We start from the raw sequence: 22,478 nt of genomic DNA, 5'->3' as shown, positions 1-22,478 counted from the left end.
AGTGTTTTAAGTGGCGAGGTACAGGGAAAAGGAAGCGGGGCTTGGGGTTGGCCTGCCACCTTCCAAGTTCTGGTCCTAGCAGGTTACTCAGCTTCCCTAAGTATCAGTTCCCTTCTTGGTGAAATAGGTTAGAAACAGAATTCTCGCAGGATGGTTGTGAGCATGAAGCAATTATGTAAAATGCTTGGCACTGCCGGGTGTGGTGGCACATGTCTGTAATCGCAGCAGTTCAGGAGGCTGAGACAGGAGAATCAAAGGAGTTCAAAGCCAGACTCAACAATGGCGAGGCACTAAGCAACTCAGTGAGACCCTGTCTCTAAATAAGATACAAAATAGGGCTGGGGATGTGGCTCAGTGGTCAAGTGCCGCTGAGTTCACTTTCCGGTACCAAAAAAAAAAAAATGCTTGGCACAGTACCCAGCACATGTGGTGTGTAGGATAAATGTCACCACTTACCTGAATGGGCCAAGATATCTAGAATTGCCTGGAGAGGGGTCAGAGCTGTGGGGCACTCTTCACAGACTTCCTGCCTTGTTTTTCCAGAAAGAAAGATGTTCCAAAAAGAGAAATCAAGCTCTTTAGCTTTCTGTGTGCCTCATGATGAGGTCTCAGTTTACACCTGCCCATGCTCTGGGAAGGCATCAAGGAGAGACGAGGATTTGCTGTTTTCTTGACTTTCTGGAGAAGGAGTCTGGGGTGGGGGCAGGCTGAGGGTGTGATTCAGTGGTAGAGTGCTTGCCTAGTATGCATGAGGTTCTGGGTTGAATCCACAGTATTGCAAAAAAAATTAAAAATAAATCTAAATTCTAAAAAATAGTCCTCAAGAAAAGGAGCCTGGGAATCCTAGGAAGATGTGGGCAGTGGTGGCAGGAGTGAGGACAGTTATGGTTCACCTCCCGGGGGGATTTTTATTGTTTCAGTGACCATAGGATAGTCAGGGGTGAGGAGGGGTCCCCTGTCACTCCCTCAGCTGGCTGGCTACGTTTGCAACCCTCCTTCCTCTCTTCCAGGGCTACACAAAATACACCAACCTAGCTCACAGCCAGCACCACTCTGTGGTGCCAGGGGGGATGCTGGGTAGGGTGCTGGTCTAGTCGCATTAAGCTCCTTCTGTGAAGCTTGTGCTACTGTGGGGGAAAGTCCGAGATGGATAATAAACTCTACCACGATGTTTGCTGCGCTGTTCTCTGTGCGTATGATATGATCTAATTAATTTAAAACAATTAAAGAAAGAAGCAGAAAGATGAAGGAAAGAATCTGGGTGAGAGAATTAGAAAAGGCAACAAGTGTCGCAGGGTCTGGTGCTATCTAACATGTCCCTTGCATCCCAGCTCAGTGATTGATAGAAGAGGAGCTTGTCCTCTGGGGAGAGAGTGGCAGCTTCACCATGGCCAAGCAATTACTAGGAGATGCTCCTGCCTCCCTTTCCCATCACAGGAATGATTCTAAGCAGATACACTGGAGTGTTATAACAAAAGGGTGTCGCTGTCTTCCGAGGGCAAACATAAACCAAATGTGCTTTTATGGTTCTTCAGATCTGTTGCCTAACTGCATGGCATAGTGCTAACCCTGTTTTTCTTATGACATTTTTTTAAAAAATAATTTCTTTTCACCCCTGTTGAGGAAGTAAGCTGTGTTGAGTCATAGCAGTGTGATAGACACACAAATGTGCTCCCCAGGACTTGAGAGAGGACTGAAGAAGACCATATTGAGCTTTCTGGGGGGTGAGGGAGGGAACTTGGGGTGGGGGAGGGGAGGGCGCTTATTCAATTGATTCAAGAAACCCAAGGAAGAGACTCGGACTGGGCAGCTTGACTTCTACCCCTTTCTGCAGGACATGAAGGTACAACGTGTTTCCCTCTGGCTACTGAGTGCAATGCTCATTCTGTGCTCAGCGTACACGCGCTCTCTCAGGAGATGTCCAATTTCTGTGGACATGAGCCATCTAGAAGAGAGTTTCCAAGAAATCAAAAGAGCCATTGTGAGTATGGGTTGGTGACGGTGTGGGCAAGGGGCGTGTCTCACCTGACATCTTAGCTTGGAAGTCAAGTTCTTTCTTGCAGCCTTTTGCATCTCAGGATACCATGGAGTACTTAATGCTTGTGTATGTCCTTCTGTTTCTCTCCATAGCAAACTAAGGACAACTTCCAAAATGTCACCATCCTGTCCACCTTGGGGGCCCTGCAGAAAACTAAGGTATTCGTCTGAGTCTTCTTTTTACTATAGTGTTATCATTACAGTGAAATGACTCTGGGCTGAGAAAGAAATCCCCACCTGTCCCCTTCTTGTTCCTAATGTCCAGTGCACTCTCCACACAGCAGGCTTCTCAAGTGTCAACCAATGGGTGAGGTATGCTACTGTCCCAGAGACCTTGAAACCCCTGGTACCAATTTCCTAGAGAAAAATGGGAGTGCCAGGCACACAGAGGGGATAGGATTTCCATGACTTGGGGATGATTTTGGAAGCTTCCATGGGGGGACATGAAAACATAAACACGGTGGTTTAAAAGCTGAGAAATTTGTAGATGAGTGGGTAAAAGAGAAGAAGGTATTTGGGGAATGTGGGAGGGCAGGTGGAAGATCAATGAAGGTGGACACGTGTGCTTAGGAAAGTGAGGTGACCAGGTTGTGATGCAAGGACATGCAGATGGGGTGAGGTGAGTCATTGCATAATGTCCTTGGCTTTATAAGATGCCAAGAGAGGCTTTATAAGAGAGGCAATAGTTACAGAAGGTTTTGGAGACAAAAACTATCTTATCACACAGTATATTACAAAGACAGTCTGGTAAATGTGCTTTCTGGTGGCAACTGGAGACAGCAAAATTAGTCCTGCCATCAACCCAGCTGTGGATCACCCACTTCATGGAAAGAACCTTTATAGTGAACAATTTTAGACCTTGAATGCATTCTAGAAAGATCCAGTGTTTTCCAGGGATGACATATTACAAAGAAATCGAGACCTTGAAAGGGAGAATGACAAGTTAGTGGCTGAGTCAGTAATAGACCCCAAGTTTATGCTTCCATCTCTAGGTTCTTTCTCCTCTGAAGGCTGGAAATATTTGATGTGGAATAAGGAAAGTCATCAAATCTTTAATGTACCCCTTATTTTTCCCCTTTCTCTCTTTTTTTTTCTGTGCTCTTTTCTAATGCCACAATATTTGAGAATACAGAGGTGTGTAATTTTTGCGCATCTGGTTAAGGGACCCAGTAAGAGTGGAGGAAGGAAAGGCTTTGTGTAGCAGTAGGCTTTACCGCAATCTAGGAAAAGCTGCCCTCGGGGCCAAGGAGGCTTTTACTGCTTTAATGCTACTGGAGATAGATGTGCTGTGCTGTCCCTCTGGGGGACCACACCCTTCTTAGACTGAGCTGTAAATCTGCAGAGTAATTTGCTGGCAGGGCAGAGAGCAAATTGCTACCAGGAGACACTGTCCTGCCAGCTTCTCTGGGCTGTGTCTGCTGATTTAGGAGCCCTTTCTAGGACAGATCTGCATTCTGCAGGCCACAGACCTACCCAGATGTACCCATATCCACAGCCATCAATCTCCATTCTTGCAAATCTCAGCCCCATTCCAATGATCCCTGTGGCTTAAAAAGACAAACTGGAAGAGTTCAGCAGTGTGGTCCAGAGCAGGGTGGTGAGGATGAACACAGCGTAGCCAAGAATATTGAAGGATGGGAAATGTGGCGGAGCCTCTGGTGATACAAGGAAGTACTTGTCAAGAAAGCTGCTCTGCCTTCAGTTCTTTTAAAAGGGAGACACCTTATTTCTGGAAGAATTTAAATAGAACTTGGTGAGGATATGTTGGGGATGCTGTAGAAAGAATTCTAGTCTAAGATTGGATTCTGCGCCCCAACTTTTGTTAATATTACTCCTGGCTGTTCAGAAAGAGGGAGAAGCTAGAATCTCTCCTCTCCTCACCAGTTTCCTCCTAAGTGACTTTGCTATGGTAAAATGGATGGATTTAAAAAAAATGATTTTTTAGTTCTCTTGCTTCTTGCTGCCCCGACTCAAATGGACTGCTTTGGTCTCTAAGATAACCAAATTAGAGCATCTCTGATTTGTGTCTGTAGCCTTTAGATGTGTGCTGTGTGACCAAGAACCTCCTGGCATTCTACGTGGACAGGGTATTCAAGGATCATCAGGAGTCGGACCCCCAAATCTTGAGAAAAATCAGCAGCATTGCCAACTCCTTCCTCTACATGCAGAAAACTCTGCAGCAATGTGTGAGTTAGCACCTCAGGACTCCAGGCATCTGGTCCTGGTCTGCCCAGGGAGGGGCTGGGACAAGCTGGCTCCAGCTGGCCTCTGGTTGGGCTTCTGGAACCACGGGAAATTCCCTGCCCTGTGGTCCATGCAGAGAATCAGGAACCTCTTCCAGTGGTCACTCCTTTCCAGTGTTTCCTGCTTCCTGACACCTCATCTGACAGTGTCCTCATGGGCAATCCTCCTGGGGTGACCAACTTATGTGCAAATATTTCTTAAGTGGTCTGTGAGAAAGCTGGGGCCAAGATTCTAGTTTTACTACAAGTGCACCCCTTAGTCTTTTCGTTTTTGATCCTTTGGGGTTTCCGTACCAGGTGACCGCTGAACAGCTTCTTGGTATAGACTACGTCTAAGGGTCACCTGTAAGTTTATTGGGATCTATTAAAATCAAAACCAAAACTAACCAATGAAAACTTAGACCTGGAGAAAACCTGGGTTCTGTCCCTTCCCTGCTGATGATTTCTTGTGTGATATGGCAGATGGCTTTGCCTTTCCCTGCCTTAGGTTCTCAAATTGTTAGAAGGGGGAAATGATCTGGTCCTGTCCTGCAATAATGAAATCAAATGGATACATTTAAACAGATACTTAATTAATTAACCTATAACAAGTGTAGGATTGCTGTACTCAGAGAGTGGTGACAGGGTAGATACAGGAGCTCTGTTGGTGCTATCTGTGGGCTGTAAATCCAGAAAAAGCAAAAGCCATGGTCAAATGCAGTCTAAGTCCACAAACAAGCCCTATTGTCCTCTGGCTGCTCCAGGAGACTATATAATAATTCACTCACCTCCCACTGACTTTCTCTGTGGGAGAGAGGAAGAATGTCACTTTTCTTGTGGGGAGGTGGTGTAAGAGCTGGACAGGGTGGAAAGGTTCTCTGATAGGCGCCACATTGTATCACAGCAGGTGCAGAGACAATGTCGATGTAGTCAGGAAGCCACCAATGCCACCAAAATCATCCATGACAACTATGATCAGGTAAGATCTGGGAGGATGGAGGGGAGGGCTAATTGGCTAGTTCCCTTTTCCACCATCCCTCTACCATTTTCTTAGAACCCTTTCATAGCAGGACTGACCTGTGTCCTGATTTGAAGAAAGCACACGCTGTGTAAGATGGGGGTGATGCAGAGGGAGCAAAGGTGGGCAGCGGGTCCTGCACTGCTAGGCATGACATGTGCTACCTGCATGGTGACCTGGTGGTCACTCCTGCCATGGTGTTCTGTGTGCAAGAAACACCCGGCACTTCTCATGCAGGTGTCAGTGAAGAGACGGGGCTTCTTGATGCATCACTGGATGATCTTACTGAAGGGCAGATTCTGGTTGTGTGGGTCTGCAGTGAGGCCTGGATTTCTGCCTTCTAACCACACTCCCAAATGATGTTGATGCTTTGGAGAGCAAGGAGGTTGGGGTCCATTCAGAGCTCTGCTACTTTGGGGACAGGCACCACTGGATAGACAGATTTCTAGAAAAAGCTGAGTCAAGTGGCTGTTACCACAAGCCAGGTATCGTCCTAAGCCCACTATAAGTGTTGGCCCATGGATCCTCACAGAAATGCTACGAGTATTATCTACCATTGATAAATTAGAAAATCAAGGCACAAACAGGTTAAGTTACTCAGTGAAGGTCGCCCTGCAGCAAAGTAGTGGTGGTGGGATTTGGTCCCACCTTGGATGACTCCAATGGATGTGCCATTAGATCTTGCCACCTCCTGGTCTGTGAGGAGGAGGAATGGAAGCTGTATTTTAGTTTGACTCTTGCTAACTGTCCAAATGACGTGGGGCAAGGCACTCACCCATCCGGGCTTCAGGGCTTTGCTGTATCAAATGGAGACAACATGTTCTCCATACCCACCAGCAATCACAGAGGGGACCAAGGCTTCCTGGAAGAACAAAAATACCAAAGCAAGCTGATACGAAAAGAAAATAAACAGAAGACCTAAACAGTAAAGGGAATTTTTCCTATGAGAAATGGGGTAGGGGGACAAGGGGGAAAGAATGGAGTACTTCTTACTTTGTGCGTAAGGAGTTGACATGAAATTAACCAATAAATGGTGGAAACAAAATTTTGGTTGCCATTTAAATACATTGGGCAAATAAAAAGAAAACCCATGAGGACCAGAAAGTGGGAAAAGTGATTTGCACACTTTGGCACGTCTATAAATGTCACCTTCATGATGATTTCATTGTTTTCAGCTGGAGGTCCCGTCTGCCGCTGTTAAGTCCCTGGGAGAACTCAATGTCTTTCTAGCCTGGATTGGCAAGAATCATCAGGAAACTTCTGCTGCTTGACACGAGGGGCCCATCTAATTATCCGGGGACAAATATCCCTGCAAGGACTCTTATGGGACACAGCCGACTTTGAAGGGGAGTGAGATGGGGAAGACATCCATGTTTATCCAAATGAGGGTCCTTTCAATGGACCTCCCTACTGATGTGGAATTCTGTCCTGGGGCTGGGGCCTTGCAGGGAAAACCTGGGTTCAAGCAGATCTCACCCTACAGCTGGAAGTCCCACTGGCTGGTCTCAGGCTGTCTAATCCCACATGAAAGTAGCCAAATAGCCTACCCTGGTATTTATAATGAAATATGTCTGTTGAAAGGTCCCAACAGCCATCCTGGAAGGAGAGGGTTGGCTCCCCACTAATTTATTGTGAAGTTGTGTATCCCATGTCTGTGATGTTGAGCTGAAGGGTCTCGTAGTACATATTGTACCAACTGACATTTCTGAATAAACTCCATGCTTTACGAGTAAGTGCAAATGTCTTCTGATTCAGGGACAGTCTGTCAAGGAACCATAAATGAGACATTAGAAATCAAAGAGATCTGGAAGAACATAAAAGATGGGGAAGCTGAGGTCTTGGGGGGATAAGAATTTACCCAGGGCTCAAAACAAATTAGTACAGAAAAGTATTCAAAACTGGGTATAGGACTTCATTTTTTTTTCTGTAAGAAAATACCTGAGGCTGGGTAACTTTTATAAAGAAAAGGTTTATTTAGCTCCTGGTTCTGTAGGTTTGAGGGCTCTGTAGGCTCAGGGGCACGGAACTGGCGTTGGCTCTGCTCTGGGGAGTACTTCATGACAGATCAAGATGGAGGGAGCCTGAGGTGGGGGAAGACATTGCATCTTCAGACAGGAAGCCAGGGAGTGCTTCAGGGGTTGGGCTTACTCTAAACAACTTTCTCTCTCAAAAACTAACTCAGTTTCCATGAGAACCACCTTCATTCATTCTGAGGGTAGAGCCTTCAATGACTGAAGAGTTTCACTAGGCCCCACCTTTTAAAGGTCTTACCTCCTCTCACATTGCCATACTGAGGACCTCAAACCCATGAAACCATGAGAGGTATCCTCAAACCACATCCACCAGAGCACTGGGTCTCAAAGCTCTTCATTCCACCCTTTCTTCCATGTAAAGATCAAGAAGTTGGGACAGAGGGCCTGTGACCACTGACTGTTCCTCCACATCCCTCCATTTCTGAGTCTCTTATTTTATCTGTCTTCCCTCTGTCACTCTGATTTTGTCTTTCTCTGGTCCTTCTTTCTTACTGTTCCCAGCCTAGCTATATCTTCTCTGATCCTAATCCATTCTCCAAGGGAGTATGTGTTGGGCTGGGGAGAGTACCTTTCTGACCAAGGGATGATTGTCACGGTGACATACCTAAACAAATACTGCACACAGGCATGGTGCACCCTGGGCAGAGTGTCCACTTCTAGGTGGACAGTCCACAGATGACTCAGAACAAATACCCATCTTTAATAATGAGGAGAACATAAAACTGACATCTAGTGAGCATCAAGCTCAGTGCTAAGGGGCTAAGTCCTTTACATGTGTCATCCTGGGCAGTGACATACTGTAACCGGCTGGTTGAAACAACCTTTCTTCATTTCTGCCTGAGAACGCGCTCTCACAGTGCATGCTGTCGTGGAGAGAGCCAGGCCTCCCAAGTCAGCAGACCTGGTTTGGAGCTCTGTGACTTGGAACACAGATCTTAACGTCTCCAAGTCTCAGCGTCTTCTCCTATAAAATGCAGATACCAGTGGCAGACTCAGAGTGTCCCTGTGGGCATCCAGTGAGGTTAAGGACAACCTCAGCAGAGTAGGAGGCTGCGAGGTGTAGTGCAGGCAAGGCCAACCCAGAGCCACTTAGTGATCTTACTATGAACTGCCTGGGACAAGCCAACATATTTCTTGGGACCTTACTTGTAATGTGGACCGTGACCCCCCGACTATCTACCCTATAGGATAATTTAAAATCATTAAGAGTTATTAAGATGGTGCCTCCATTCCACTTCTAACAGTCCCCTACTGCTTTCCCAGGCTCACTGTGACAACCATTCCCATCTACTTTGTGTTCCTCCAGGGTCCTGGACCTGTTCTTATTGTAGGACTTGCACATTTGCAAACTGAGGTAGAAATTTAATTTTTTTTCATGGGCTTCATAGGCTGTTAAGAAGGTGGAAGTTTGTTGGCAGAGGATCCACGCTTTCCAAGGAGAACTTGGATGGCATTCACATGGAGATGGCTGGATGACGGCAATTCCAGCATTGGCCATCTTTTAGACAGCCTGGGTGTACTTCCCAAACCCCTGCCCAACTTGTACCCTGCCATTGGAGTTGTGCTATTTGAGCAAAACCACCCCATCCCATTTCCACCTTCAGTAAAACCTACATCCCTTTCCTGTTTTCCTAGCTTCCTATATTGTTTATCATCTGTTTCTCACTTGAGTGGAAGCTCTATGAGTATAGGAGCAGTTTGTTGCCTGGCATTTAGTAGGCGTTGAATTCACAATGTTTGAGTACCTTATTTGGATGAATGAAAACAACAATAATAGTAAATATTTATATAGTGCTTTTTATATTCCAGGCAATGGCCTAAGAAATATACATAAAAAAGAATATTATAGTCTAAATTATATTTCCTTTTGTTCTACCAACAATTCTATAGAAGTTTTAAGAATGGAATAAAATGAAAAAGGTCCCCTCCTAAATGCTGGTAGTACAGATCAGCCAACCCTAAGGAGGAAGTTGGCATAGAGAGGTTAAGTAATTCATCTAAATTCACACTGCTCCTAAGGAGCAGATTCAGGCTTCCAATCCAGGCTACCTGGTCTCAGAAGAAACTAAAATTTCAACAACGATGTAAACATGTTGAATACTCATTATGCGGCAGGTACTGAGGTGAAACCTTAACTTACATTTTCCCTATCACTCTGAATGTTAATCCTATAAAGTAGAAGTGATCAACAAACCTCATGACCCAAGTGAAGAAGTCTGAAGCCTAGTAAGGTTCAATAATATACCTATGGCCATGTAGCTCGTTGTGGAACTAGAGTTCAACTCAAGGCATCCTACCCCAAAGCCTGGGCCCTCCACCATGATGGTATGTGGCCAGGCATCTTGCTTGAGTGATTAGATGCTGGGAAAAGAAGATTTACTGGCATAAGAGCTATGTCTGCCAAAAAGAAATACTGTCATTGTCACTGGTGGAAGAAGGGCTGGTAACGAAGGAAGAGGAGGGGGAGGAGACATTGGAGGAGAGAGCTCTCCCTCTCTGACCTTGACTCATTTTACTTGAAACTCCTGAATCTCTCTCTCTCTCTCTCTGTGTGTGTGTGTGTGTGTGTGTGTGTGTCTTCCCACTGTCTACCTGTTATTTCTTTCCTTTGAGGCTTGAAGAGCATATCCTGACTCTTTCTTAAGTATACAGTGGGCCTGCCACAGAATTGGGTTTTTTTCCCCCTTCTCAAATCTGATGCTTAAGAAAAAAAATACCTGCTAAAGAACCCAGTATAAAATTCTCTCCCAAACCTCACCTTCTAAGTCCTTTATCAGCCACTGGAAGAGATCCTGAAAAATCTAGAGCTCATCCTTAACTGCTAAGGTGCCAGGGGAAGGAATCCACCCCATCTGTCAGGGCGGCACCAGGCAGTTTACAGGCAGGATCTTGTCAAGCCTCCAAGGAGGTTGAAGATCTTGTCCCCATGGGGTCAGTTAAGATGTATGAGACTCAGAGAGGTGGGGGACTTGCCCAAGGCCTCATGGCTAAGGGACAGCTGATCTAGAAGGTGAGTCCAGGCCCTGTCTTCCTGGTCCTGGTGCCTTTTCCTCCTGTTATGGGGGGAATATCGCCTTGTTCTGGCCAAGGTCATATAACCCAGGGCCCAGGTTACTGAGTTGAATGACAGCAATGCAGATAATTAAACCCAGATACATCAAAAGGGGTCTGGACTTACTAGAACAAGCCTCTGAAGTTGCACACAGATTTATTGACCAACACAGAGCAAAGGAGCAGAGGCTGACTTCTGAATGTGTCACACAATGTTCCCAGCCCAGCTGAAAGCCTGGGCTCCTCCTCGGGAACACTCTAGCCTCCTTCCATCTTCCAGAGCAAACCTCTAATAGCTACACAGGTTCAAGACTACTGGTTTTTTTTTTTTAATTGCCTGGACGTTTGGCCAAGTGGGAAAGAGAATAGGCTTGGTGTGAACTCATGCTCTGCCACCTACTGAGTGATCTTACTGAACCTAGGCTTCAGTTTCCTTATCTGCACAGTGAAGGAGAGATTTGATTATGACACTTTATGAGGATTTAAGATCTTTGTACAGTGCCTGATGGTAGCAGATACTCATTAAAAAAGTGATGTCTGTTACTATTTATTGAGTCTCAAATTTTCTTATTTCATTTCCCATAAAACACAGTTGTTTGAGGACAGCTTTCATCTTAAATGTGTGTGTGTATGTGTGTGTGTGTGTGTGTGTGTGTGTGTGTGTGTGTGTAGTAAGGGGCTCTCCAGCTGTGCAGGCAGTGCCCTCTTGGAGGAAGCCTGTGGCTTTGGGAGATCTCTTGGATGCTCTCTTACTCTCTTGGAACTTCTCCCTCTTATTCTATCTTCCTAATTTCTAACTCATAGCAAGAACTTATTTTTCCCTTCTATCTGGTCTTCTTGGCTTTGGTTTCCATTTTTCCCCAGACTGTGGTCTTCACGCTCCTTCTTTCTGCATCCTGAAGGTTGAAGTTCAGCTCTTCCACCTGACCCCCTGGGGTGATCAGGTTTCTGAGATGTGGTTAACTTGGCCCCTACTCACTTGGGAGACCTGTAATCCCAGGTATGTCCCAACAAGGCCAGTAGCAGCAGTAACACCTTCCCATAGGGGCAGGGAATCCTTGGCTTTTTTCAACTAGCAACCCTGTGAGGGAGGAGAAAGAACTCAAGAGGTACTGACTTCTTCTTCCTCCTCTCCCCAGTGTCTCCAAAACACCCCCCACAGGTGGCCATGAAGAGCAAGGTACAAATGTAGATGAGATGCCCCTGAGGCACTGTACAGGGATTGTCCCTTTGGTAACCCCTGAGGTGGTCACATTGAGACAACCAAGTGGCTAGAAACAATGGGAAGCATGTGAATCAGCAAGTCTCTTGAGCTCCTGGGATGGATGTGTATGATGTTGATTTGGAGTCTGGATTCTGGATTTAGCAGGTTACCAAAGAAAAGCAGTCATAGATTTTTTAGGAATGGAAAATGTCATTGCAACTCTGGTGTTCACAGTTGATTGCAGTTGGGCCCCTTTCAACCTTCTTCAATACCTGCCCTGAACCTCACCCAATACCTGCAGGGGCAGTGTCCCTTAGGTATGGCTACAGAAGCACCCTCTGGTCTTAAGAATTTTGCTCCCTCTTTCCTTGCCATAGAAGTAAGAGTCCTTCTGACACTGACATAGTCTCTCCATCCCCAAAGCTCACAGAGCCCTGAGTTCTTCAATGGCTTGCTCAACCCACACTTTCTCTAAGAAAACTTGTTAGCCATCTTTGTCTCTAGGCACAACTCCCTCTTTCCACCCAAAAGCCAGTATATGGACTCTCAATTTTTCTATCCCATCTTCTCCATAAATACCTTCTTTCTTTTCAGACTCTGACTCACCTGGTTATGTGTGGTCACCATAACATGGGTCTTTCCTCTGCTGTCGCAACAAGGATTCTTAACCTTCTGTGTGTCATGGGCTTCTTTGGCACACCAGTGAAACTTAGGAACTCTGCTAAGAATAATTTTTATTTTATTTTTTGATCCTGGGGATTGAACCCAGGGGCGCTGGACCACCGAGCTACATCCTCAGCCTCCCCCACCCAGCCCTTTTTTGAGACAGGGTCTTGCTAATTTGCTAAATTGACCTTGAACTTGCAATCCTCCTGCCTCAGCCTCCTGGGTCACTAGGATTACAGGCATGCATCACCATGCCTGGCAGAATAATTTTTATGAATGCATAAAAGAGAAAAGATTATGAAACCAACATATTGAAATATAGCTATGAAAATATAGAAATTATAAGTAGGTTATGAATAAATGTTTCTTTGTTAACATGATCTAGCAGCATTTCTAAGTAGCGATGAATACAAATTACATTTTAAGACATGTGAAAAACTATAATGAGATATAAAAATATTTGTGATTTCCATCAGTGACTGCTAATGTGTCTGTGGTTTGTATTTGCTGCTATCCTCAAAACTAAAGAAAATGTTGAATTTTGATTAGGTACTTGTGAAAAGATGTGGTTTCTTCCCATTTTTTCCTCCCAGGTTAAGAACTCTGGCATCAAAGGCTTCACAATGCTCTGAGGTTCTATTGGAGGACCAAGAGATCATGTTTGTACCACTTTGGGTTGATGCAGCTCAGTGTCTGCACCTAAGAGATTCTCCATGTTTGTTTGCAAAATTAGAAGGAAAAGAATTTCCTAGCTGGGGAAATTGAATTCAAGGCTTTATCTAGCTTTTTGGTCCTAACTCCTTGTCTAGGGCTCCCCTTCACAAGCAGCTTGGTGAAGGGAGTTAGCCAACTCTGGGAGCTCAGCTGTGTCCGGAGGAACTCTTGGTAGAAAGAGTGGCAGCAAGTTGAGCACAATAGGAAAAAAAAAAAAAAGCACAGGAAAGGGAAATGACGCCACCCATGCCAGCAGCTTCCGGGACAGGGAACTGAAAAGTGTACACTGCTGGTAGAGTTAGCTGCTCCGCTCACCCCCACCCTGTCTGCCTCCTGCAGGGGCTGTGGGAAAAATTCCCAGTGCTGCCAATCTGGGTGTGGCTAAGGCTTCTTCTACCTGCCTGCCTGTGAGCCCAGGCTCTTCCTCCAGCAGAACCCCAAGGCCTGTGCACTTCCCTGCAAAATGATGCAACTGGGCAGGAAGCCCAGATATTAGCAGCTGGGATGTCCCAGATATGCAAAACCCTGGGCTGCACACTCAGGATGTGTTGCAGGGGAAAAAGGAGTGGCTGAGTTTTGTTCTTGGTGCCTAGAGAATCGTTAACTGCCCCAAAATGGCTTGCTTAGGAGGCTGAGTTTTGTAAGAAGGGACTCTCCTCTTCCGACTGTCCGGCTTATCTTTACAATGATACTGGCACTGATTTAGATACGAACCCCCGGTTTGGAAACCCCTCTTTCTCAAGTTGACTTGATGTACACATGAAATGTATCCCTGGCTTCTCTACCATGTCTACATCCCCCATCTGTTCCACTTGAGAACCAACAGTGTGCCAGGCTCTGGTGATCTTTGAAGAGCCCGTGGTTAGTACAAAGCTTTAATTTTTTCTCCTTCACTGTAAGACCTTGTATGGCTCTCTATTGTGTCAAGGAGGAAACAACAACAACAACAAAAAAAAAAACCCTACAGAATCAGTAAGACTTAAAAATTATTTACTTTCCTACAATTCACAGCTGAGGAAGGGAAGCCAATTTCTCAAGACTAACTGGTGGAGTGAAAGTAAGTCTAGAGCCAAAATTAAGATTTGTAGACTTCCCAATCCTAATTTATATTCTTGGAATGATATTCTCGGTCATTGCTGATATATAGTCATATTTCTAACTTGATTACATACTGCTCCTCTACATGAAACCCAGCTCCAGCCAAGCAAATCCATTTGCCAATCCTAAGGACATGGTGGGTTTTGCCACCTTAGGTCATTTCCATTCTGAATGCCCTTTGTCACATACTCCACCTTCTTCATCCCCCTCCATCCAAGCATCTTTGCCCATTTCAATTCTACCCATCACTCAAGGCTCAGCCAATAGGTCCCTCTTCTGCACTCCTTGGCAATTTCTTTCCATACTCTGGGTAGTAGTGACTTTCTTGGTGGCTCTACAGGCAAAACCCTTATCCTCCACAAAAGGCTATATGTAAATAAGGGCCAGAGACCTGTCTGGACACCTGTAAAATCCTCACAACATTTAGCACAGTTTCTTGCACATGTAGGCACTTGGATAATGTTTAACATGTCATTAAAAATCCATTCTGTCAGACACAAGGGATGATAAAGATCACTTTATGTACTTAAAGGTTTGTATAAATATTCCTCCTGCCAACTTGGTGAACCAGACAGGCAAGGTGGATAGCCCCATTTTTTTTTGATGAAATACTGAATGCCTGAAAAGCATAAGGAGTAGTCTGTGTCACTCAAGGTCACACTGAAAGTTGGTGGGGAAATGAGTATTCGAATTGGGTCTCCTAGCTCTCCACTTCCTGGTTACCATGTCCTGAGTCACTTCCTCCACCCATGTCCACCTTGATGTCCGGCCACACCTTGGGCCAGAGCTATGGAGTTGGCAGACCATGGACTGAACTTCTGAAACCACGAATCAAAATAAAACTTTCCTCCTAAAAAGAAAAATAGAAGAAGGAGGAGGAGGAGGAGGAGCAGGAGGAGGAGGAGGAACAGGAGGAGGAAGAGTTGTGTTTCTTGGCTCTTGGTCCCTTGCACTGGGAGTGTCAACACCCTATACATACTTTCCATTGAATACTCATTTCTTCTGCCAGAACTATGACGTAAGAAATACTTTTCTCCCTGTCTCATATTAAAGGGAAGCAATTTGCTATAGGAGAGGAGTTCAAAATGCAGTGGAATGAACTCTTACTGAGTTCAACTGCCAAATTTGCCTCTTACCAGCCAAGTGACCTAGGGCAAGTTCCTTCACCTCTTTGAAATGTAGTTTCCCCATTTACAAAGTGAGGGAATTGGACTAAGTGTACTGAAAGTCATTTCAGGCTCTAATGATTCAGCAGGGCAGGGATAACATCATCTGATAGCATTCTTGCCATTATGATAGAATTCCTTACCAGGAGGAAACAGGGATCTAGACCTTACTGAAGAAGATGCTTATGGTCCCCTAAATTAAATCATGGAGCTCATGCTTTGGGACACAGCATAAAGAGGAAACAATTATAAATCAATAAGTTTATTCAGTGGTCATCATTGAGCAAGATGAGCAAAGAGTTCTCAGGCCACCAGAAAACACAGACATGTGATCAAAAAGTTGTATTTGACTTTGATAAATTAAAAAAGCTATATATAAGGTAAGACTGATGTGAAAAGGTGGGAAAGATCAAATTTGCCTTGTAAATTAGAGTGAAGGCTGAATTTAGGGTGAGGCGGGGAATATTTTGTAGAGGAGATGAGTTGAATTAGTGTTTATACAGCAGGATGTGGGATCTAGCCAGAGGAATTTAAAAGAATATAGTATTGTGTGTGTGTGTGTGTGTGTGTGTGGTGTTGGGGATCAAACTCAGGGCTACAAGAACGCTAGGTGAGCACTCTACTGCTGAGCCACATCCCTAGCTCAAGAACATGGTATTTTGGTACAGGAAATGAGGATACTTGATTATTCAAGTAAAACCAGGATTGGGTATCATTTACTGAGTTCAACTGACCATTAGAGGTAGCCTAAAACAAAGCAACCGTGGGTGGGCATGGTGGCACATTTCTGTAATCCCAGTGACTTGGGAGGCTGAAGCAGAAGGATCACAAGTTCAAGGGCGGCCTCAGCAACTTAATGAAACCCTGTTTCAAATTAAAAACGAAAGAGATCTGGGATATAGCTCAGTGCCCCAGAGTTCAATGGCCAGTACCAAACAAAAGCAAAACAAAACCCAAAGCAATTACATTTTTTTCCTGGTTAATGAAAAAGAATTGACTGCCAGAAGTACAGCCTATGCAAACTTCAAGTATTCTTGTCAGACCACATTCCCCAATTTTAGATGAAATGGTGTTTATGTTTACTTACCTAGCACCATTGATGGGAAAAAAAAACAGACATGAGTTTAAATAGTTTAAGAGATATTTAGATTATTTATATCCACGCATATTTGCCATATTTATGAAGCATGACCTTCACTTTCCGGGAGCTTTAGGAAAATATTGAGAGATGTTAAAAAGAGCTTTCTGATCTCAAAGGTGGAAAAGCAATAAATCATTGAATGTCAGAATTGAAATTGTGTGTTATCTACTCTGCTGCTGTCGTCTTATAGATTCATAAACTGAATCCAGAAAGGATGTGCCAAAGTCAGCCTGTTTACTGTAGAATTCCTGGGTTCTGATATAAGAGCTCAGAGTTTCAGGTACTGAATAGGGGAAAAGTAAAAAAGGAACATATTATAATCTCTACCATCTTGATCTTTTTAAAATAGTTGTCTGTAATTTGTCTCAAGTGCTTGAATTTAACCTTGCCTGGAAGTGTGATCTTACATAATTAGTTTCTGTCTTAGAAAATCTTCCAGTGCCATGGTGAGAAAAGGTTAATGCCCATAAACCAGATGCTCTCATGTGCCAAAGGAAAATCTGCTATTGGAGGTCAGAGAAGGGAGTAGTTGGTGTAAGCCAGAGTAGTTCAGGGATAAAGGCATCTCCTCTTTAATGATAAATGGAGAAAAGGAAGTGTGGCCATTTGGAAAGCAATGGTAGAAAGAGCAAAAGCAAAGAGAAACAGCAGGAATGAGCCCATATCTTCTGGAGTTGGAGAGAAACTTGTTTAAGAACTGGATTTAGAGGAGAAGGCAAAAGCACACCCTGAAATTCTCTTCCAGTTCTGCAATTCAGATCTTCTCTGTCCCAACTACCATTTTACCAAACAGGAAGGTGGGGCCAGATGAGGCACATCCTTTATCCACATCTGTAGTCACTAATCCTTTCAGGCCGTCCTTGCTGGAAGAGGAAGGTATTGGTGCTATTACACTACGTTAGCTCTTGAGGAATTTGGAAGCCAGAAGAGAAATTACGTGGGAGTTTCAAATCTCACCTGGACGAGCTCACTTCCTTCATGTAACATGTATATAATAACTGGAGCCTCTCAGCTTGAGACAGACTCCTAGGAGATCTGAAGCAACAGCTCTTCTGCAGCTCCAGTAAGAGCCTTCTGCATGGTCTGGAGATCAGCGCGGTCTTCCCAGTCATTCACCAAGGTATGTGGAGGGCCATGTCCAAAGGAACCTTTTCCATGGGGATGCAATCTCTTGAAGGACAAGAAACTGCTATGTTTATCTCTGTACTCAGTACCAGGAACAACATTCAGGACACTGGGTGTTCAATGAATGCTGACTCAATTGTTGAATTTATGGTAATTTTACATATATCTTAAGTTTAAGGCAACTATCATCAATCTCTACTTAAAATGAATTGATCACTGATAGTGTGCTAGGTATATAAACAACAGATTATTCAATGTTGAAATAAGTTTCTAGGGTAAGTTTCATTATCATCATTTTTGGGCTAAGAAAATGAAACTCAAAGAGATGAGTTGATTTGTGCAAGGTCACATAGTTACAGGGCGGATAGCTCATTCTAGTTTGCCTGTTATTTTCCATTTTTAAGATTCTTGTATATCTCAGAAACCCCCACATCCCTGGGCAAAGCGGGACAACCTACGTGGATGCGAACTTGTAGAGAAGGGATTTACTACATAGTTCTCTTGTCTGCAAATCCATGGTTCCCTCTGAAACTTTTGGGTTTCTTTGGTTTATTTCCTTTCCTACATTTGGCAGTATCTAGGGTGGTCGCAAATAAAAAAAAAAGTGTCTAGCATATTGCTTGGCACAGTGGAGGAATTCAGTAAATGCTAATGATTATCAGGATTGTGCCAAAGCCGGGCAATCAAGGTGAAAGGAAAGACAAGTGTATATGTGTGTGTATGTATGCATGTTTTTGTATTTTATGTATGCCATTTTCCCAAAATATTAAAAGTAGTTGAAAAAAATTGAAAAATTAAGTAATAGGTTTATTAAAACTCACAACATTATTTTAAATTAAATATTTTATTTATGCCCCCAAATTTCTTATAGTTTTCCTTCTCTGGTTTCAAGGGACAAAAAGTCATCAATTATATTTTCATCATATGTTTTTGAGATAAAAGGTAACTATAAAAATATGTGAAAGCATATGTATAGATGTGCATATTTTTCCTTTTGTTCCAGTAGCTCAGCAGGGCACTGTCAGATTCTGTTTTTAAGATTTTGGTATTTTTTTTTATTGCAGATATTTTAAATTCATTTTGATATTGCTTTAACATATCTTTGGTGCCGGGGTGGTACTGAAGATTGAACCCAGGGTCACTCTACCACTGAGCTAAATCCCCAACCCTTTTTATTTTGATATAGGGTCTCTCACCATGCCCAACTGTATGCTTTATCTTAATGACTAAGTGTTTTGGTGTCTCCTTGTACTTGTCCCCCTCCACCCTGGCTTGTCTTCCCCTAACGGCAGGCCATTCTTGTTTAATCTCAAAACTCAACAGACACCATAAACTTTCCTCTTATTAAGCAGCCTTACTGCAGTTCCCTCACGGTCTTTCTTTTCCTTTTGGGGGGATCAATTCATTTATCCTCTTCTGAGATGCTAGACCAGGAAAGCATGGTTATAGGTTCATCCCAGGAGTGCCTGACTACATTCCTCCTGTAGGGGGTGCTGTGGGAACCCCGGGTTCCTCCCAGCAAGAGATGTGAGGTGAAATTCCACCAATCTTGTCAGGTCTTTCCTTTCTCTGGCAGTAGTACTGTTATGAATCATTGACTTTGTATTTGCCTTTGGGGCCAAATGAATCCATTAGTCTTCCATAATCACTTTGATCTCAGACAAATGCCAGACAGAGCAAAGCACTTCTACCCTGTGGGTGACCATAAAAATTCAGACAATTTTTTCCTAAGTATTTTTGGTGGCACAGTCATGACTTTAGTGAGATTTTGCTTTTTTCCCCAGTTCCCTGAGGGTCTAAGGGGACCAAAAGGGTGAGCTACACTGGCATCCTGGAAGAGAAATCTATCTACGTCATTTCCCCCAAACAAGTTTTGGCATTTCCCATGAAATGTCATCCTCTGTCTATTCACTGTGAGTACCTGCAGCTCCAGATTTCCCTCTTGGGCAATGACGGCAGAGCTGGGATAGGTACAGGATAAAGGACCAGGGACCTGTGGTACCATACCACGCTTAGGCTGGAGCAGGTACCTGAAGGCTTTTCTCTGCAGGAGACTCCACGGCTTTTCTCAGTGAGTTGTGTGAATGAACGGTACTGTTGGAGCCAGATGAGCCTGTTTGGTTCCTCTGCCCCCCAGTGGACACCTTGGGGAGGCATGTCCCTGGTGGCTGGGTTGGCTTCTAAAGGATGAGATGGGAAATGAGTAAGTCACATTTCTTTCTTTTGAATCCCCAGCTTCCGTGGTCTCCAGATTCCAGACATAAGATGAAAGGCTCCCGTCTTGCCTTTGGTCTTCTCTCTGTCGTGTTTTGTCTCCTCTGGGCTCCTTCGACTGGGTTCAAGACTCTCCACTTGGGAAGCTGTGTGATCACCACAAACCTCGAGGAAATACAAAGCGGTTTCTCCAAGATTCGGGACACTGTGGTATGTGAGGGAGGCATGCACCTCCCTGCCTGTTCTGTTTGTTCCTTGTCTGTCTTTCCTGGCAGCCCTGGCAATGTGGTCATGAAAAGAGGAGGGCTGGGGTCACCTTACCAGGACGCTGCGTCCCTAGAAATGTCAATAGTTCAGAATGTTAAAGTGCTTTGGAGAAGGATTCCTCCCACCAGGCCCTGGCAGCGGGAGGTTGTGGTGTCTAAGACCATGGCAGCAGCTAATGACCTGTCCTTTCTTGTCTTGCTTTCTATTTAGCAAGCCAAAGATGAAAACATTGACATCAGAATCTTAAGGAGGACCGAGTCTTTGCAAGACACAAAGGTATGTGCTTGGCCCAGGTGGGTTCTGGGAGGAAGTCTGAAGCCAGAGCATTTCCATCACCCTGGTCTTGTCTGCCCCTTCCCCTCCTCCCACCAACACTTTTGTCTTTTTGTCTTCTCTGCAGCCTTCAGCTCGGTGCTGCCTTCTCCGCCATTTACTGAGACTCTACCTGGACAGAGTTTTCAAAAACTACCAGACCTCTGACCATAATACCCTCCGGAACATCAGCAGTCTCGCCAATTCCTTTCTTACCATCAAGAAGGGCCTCCGGCTTTGTGTGAGTAAGGGTTTGGTGACAGGATCCATCTTGAGCCCATAGCTTCAATGACTTAGCAGTCAAGTTCTCTTTCCTGCTCTCATTGAATGGATGGAGAAACTGAGTCCAAAAGTTCTAATAATCTTTGTTCATCTGTGTGACTAGTTCTAAAAACTCAGTTTCATTGATTTTGGAGTATATGCAAAAAGTAATTTTTAAAGTTTAAAAACTAAAAAGTGCTAGCTAATTGATATTCATGATAATTACCTATTATCCACAAAATTACACCTTTTCTGTAGGGGAGGTGAGTACAGTGTCTTAATGCATCCTGTGGTCAGGTGAATAGGACCTTGTAATTCAGTGTTCTCTTCCCATGAGGGATTAGATTTGCTCTGCAACTCAAAACAAGAGCTCCAAACAAGAGCTGGTGTGGGGAGACCATCTGAGGGCCCAATAATCACAAACGCCTCCAACACTGCCTCATTCTAAAAAAACACAATGAGCTCTATATTTGAAGCTAAAACACTGATTTCCTCTTCTAGTAGATGATTAGTTTAATAATCCCAAATAAGGAAGTCAGAAAGGAATTTTCCACAGGAATGAGAGTTCACAGGATTGTGGGTAAAAGATAATTCCCACCTGCTCATGTTACTGGCAAGGGCAGAAAATCAGAATTTTAAGTAAAATCATTCTTTGTGTCCTTTTCAGCATGCCCGCATGACATGCCATTGTGGGGAAGAAGCAACGGAGAAATATAGCCAGATTCTGAGTCACTTCGAAAAGGTATGGAGTTTGGCATTGGTTGGGATGAGTGTGCTGCTGGAACTGAGATCATAGACGGGTGGGATGTATGTTGTGCTGGTAGAAATCCTGTAGCCCTCAGGTTAAGAGCTCTCTAAGGTCACATGGGCCATCCCTCACATTAGCCTATTATTGAAGTGTGCACAGTAGGCAGTCCTTACACACAAACACACACACACACACACACACAAACTTCTTAAAACAGCCTTATTCTTGAGCTCTGTGAATCAGAGACTTAGGTTGGAGTTTCAATTCTGGTACCTCCTGGGCCTCAGTTTCCCTATGTAAAAAAATAGGGATGATAAGCCAGGGTGATAGACTCCATGGTTTCCATTCACCGTGTGACACTTGAGATTATAATACTTCTTTAAAGCTCTTGGTCTTGAAAAGAATGCTCTGTTTAGAATTCCCAACAGACCTACCAATGGGAGAGAAGAAGATTAATCCTGAAGCCAGAGGAGTTGCTAACCATGTGTGTCTCTTTCAGCTTGACCTTCAAGAAGCAGTGGTGAAGGCTTTGGGGGAACTAGACATTCTTCTACGATGGATGGAGGAGACAGAATAGGAGTGACGTGATGAGGCGGCTGAGAATACTCCTGAGCAAGCATCCTAGTCCCCTGGACCACAGAGACATGACCCCAAGCCACGATATCTTTGCCATATAATTTAGTGCTGGTCACAGTGTAGATTATTTATTCATTAGTTGTTTCCTTATGTGGTCATCTTTATGTGTCCCTAATCTTAATTTGGACCAAAATCTTATAGGATTTTTGTAATATCTCTTCTGCTGTTAGATATATTTATTTATTAATTATTTATTTATTTTTTGCGATTGAGCTTATTTATTTTTCGACTTGAATACGACGAGATGGAAAAACATTCCCAGGCTATATTTATAGCCTAAGGCAGGTGATGTATTTTCATACTGTAAACAAAGCCTCTAAATTCTAAGAGTGGCTGGAGGGGCACTAAGGACATATCTACTCACTGCCAATGCCAATGTGAGATATTTAAAATTGAACCAGTAGCCACTATTATGGATGTTATGGAAGATCTTCTGATGAAACTGCAGACCTGTCTTACAATACTGAGCACTCCAACCCGACTCCAACCCATATAGTGTACCTTCCAGGTGTGGAATCCTGCATGGTCAACATGTAGTTCTGTTAATAAAGCTTTCTTTGCTTGG

At 44.1% G+C, this 22,478-nt stretch overlaps 2 protein-coding genes across 4 annotated transcripts; both read left to right on the top strand.

Annotated features, from left to right (window-relative positions):
- The first annotated feature begins 1,837 nt into the window (after positions 1–1,837).
- Il19 (interleukin 19) lies at positions 1,838–6,986 on the top strand. The gene is made up of 5 exons (XM_015483383.2): positions 1,838–1,981; positions 2,131–2,196; positions 4,071–4,223; positions 5,164–5,238; positions 6,453–6,986. The coding sequence occupies exons 1-5, from the start codon at positions 1,838–1,840 to the stop codon at positions 6,546–6,548; spliced, it is 534 nt and encodes a 177-aa protein (XP_015338869.1). The 3' UTR covers positions 6,549–6,986.
- Positions 6,987–19,721: 12,735 nt separating this feature from the next.
- On the top strand, positions 19,722–22,478 carry Il20 (interleukin 20). Of its 3 annotated transcripts, XM_015483381.2 has the most exons (5): positions 19,722–19,899; positions 20,167–20,232; positions 20,357–20,509; positions 21,197–21,271; positions 21,777–22,478. In XM_015483381.2, exons 1-5 carry the CDS (start codon positions 19,741–19,743, stop codon positions 21,852–21,854), a joined length of 531 nt encoding a protein of 176 aa, XP_015338867.1. In that variant the 5' UTR covers positions 19,722–19,740; the 3' UTR covers positions 21,855–22,478. The 3 variants fall into 3 exon arrangements, with proteins under 3 accessions (XP_015338867.1, XP_048665751.1, XP_015338868.1); XM_048809794.1 differs by lacking the exon at positions 20,167–20,232 and having other exon boundaries at positions 19,741–19,899; XM_015483382.2 differs by lacking the exon at positions 21,197–21,271 and having other exon boundaries at positions 19,741–19,899.

The sequence above is a fragment of the Marmota marmota genome, unplaced genomic scaffold (assembly GCF_001458135.2).
Source record: "Marmota marmota marmota unplaced genomic scaffold, marMar, whole genome shotgun sequence".
Lineage (NCBI taxonomy): Eukaryota > Metazoa > Chordata > Mammalia > Rodentia > Sciuridae > Marmota > Marmota marmota.
The sequence above is the reverse complement of the archived record's forward strand: the minus strand, read 5'-3'. Positions and strand labels throughout refer to the sequence as shown.

Bases quoted from the DNA above. Each gene is read 5' to 3' on its own strand.
- Il19 (XM_015483383.2), top strand. From the start codon at position 1,838: ATGAAGGTACAACGTGTTTCCCTCTGGCTACTGAGTGCAATGCTCATT. The intron at 1,982-2,130 runs GTGAGTATGGGT...TTCTCTCCATAG, and splicing joins AAGAAATCAAAAGAGCCATT to CAAACTAAGGACAACTTCCA. The intron at 4,224-5,163 runs GTGAGTTAGCAC...ATTGTATCACAG, and splicing joins AGAAAACTCTGCAGCAATGT to CAGGTGCAGAGACAATGTCG.
- Il20 (XM_015483381.2), top strand. From the start codon at position 19,741: ATGAAAGGCTCCCGTCTTGCCTTTGGTCTTCTCTCTGTCGTGTTTTGT. The intron at 20,510-21,196 runs GTGAGTAAGGGT...TGTCCTTTTCAG, and splicing joins AGAAGGGCCTCCGGCTTTGT to CATGCCCGCATGACATGCCA. The intron at 21,272-21,776 runs GTATGGAGTTTG...TGTCTCTTTCAG, and splicing joins TTCTGAGTCACTTCGAAAAG to CTTGACCTTCAAGAAGCAGT.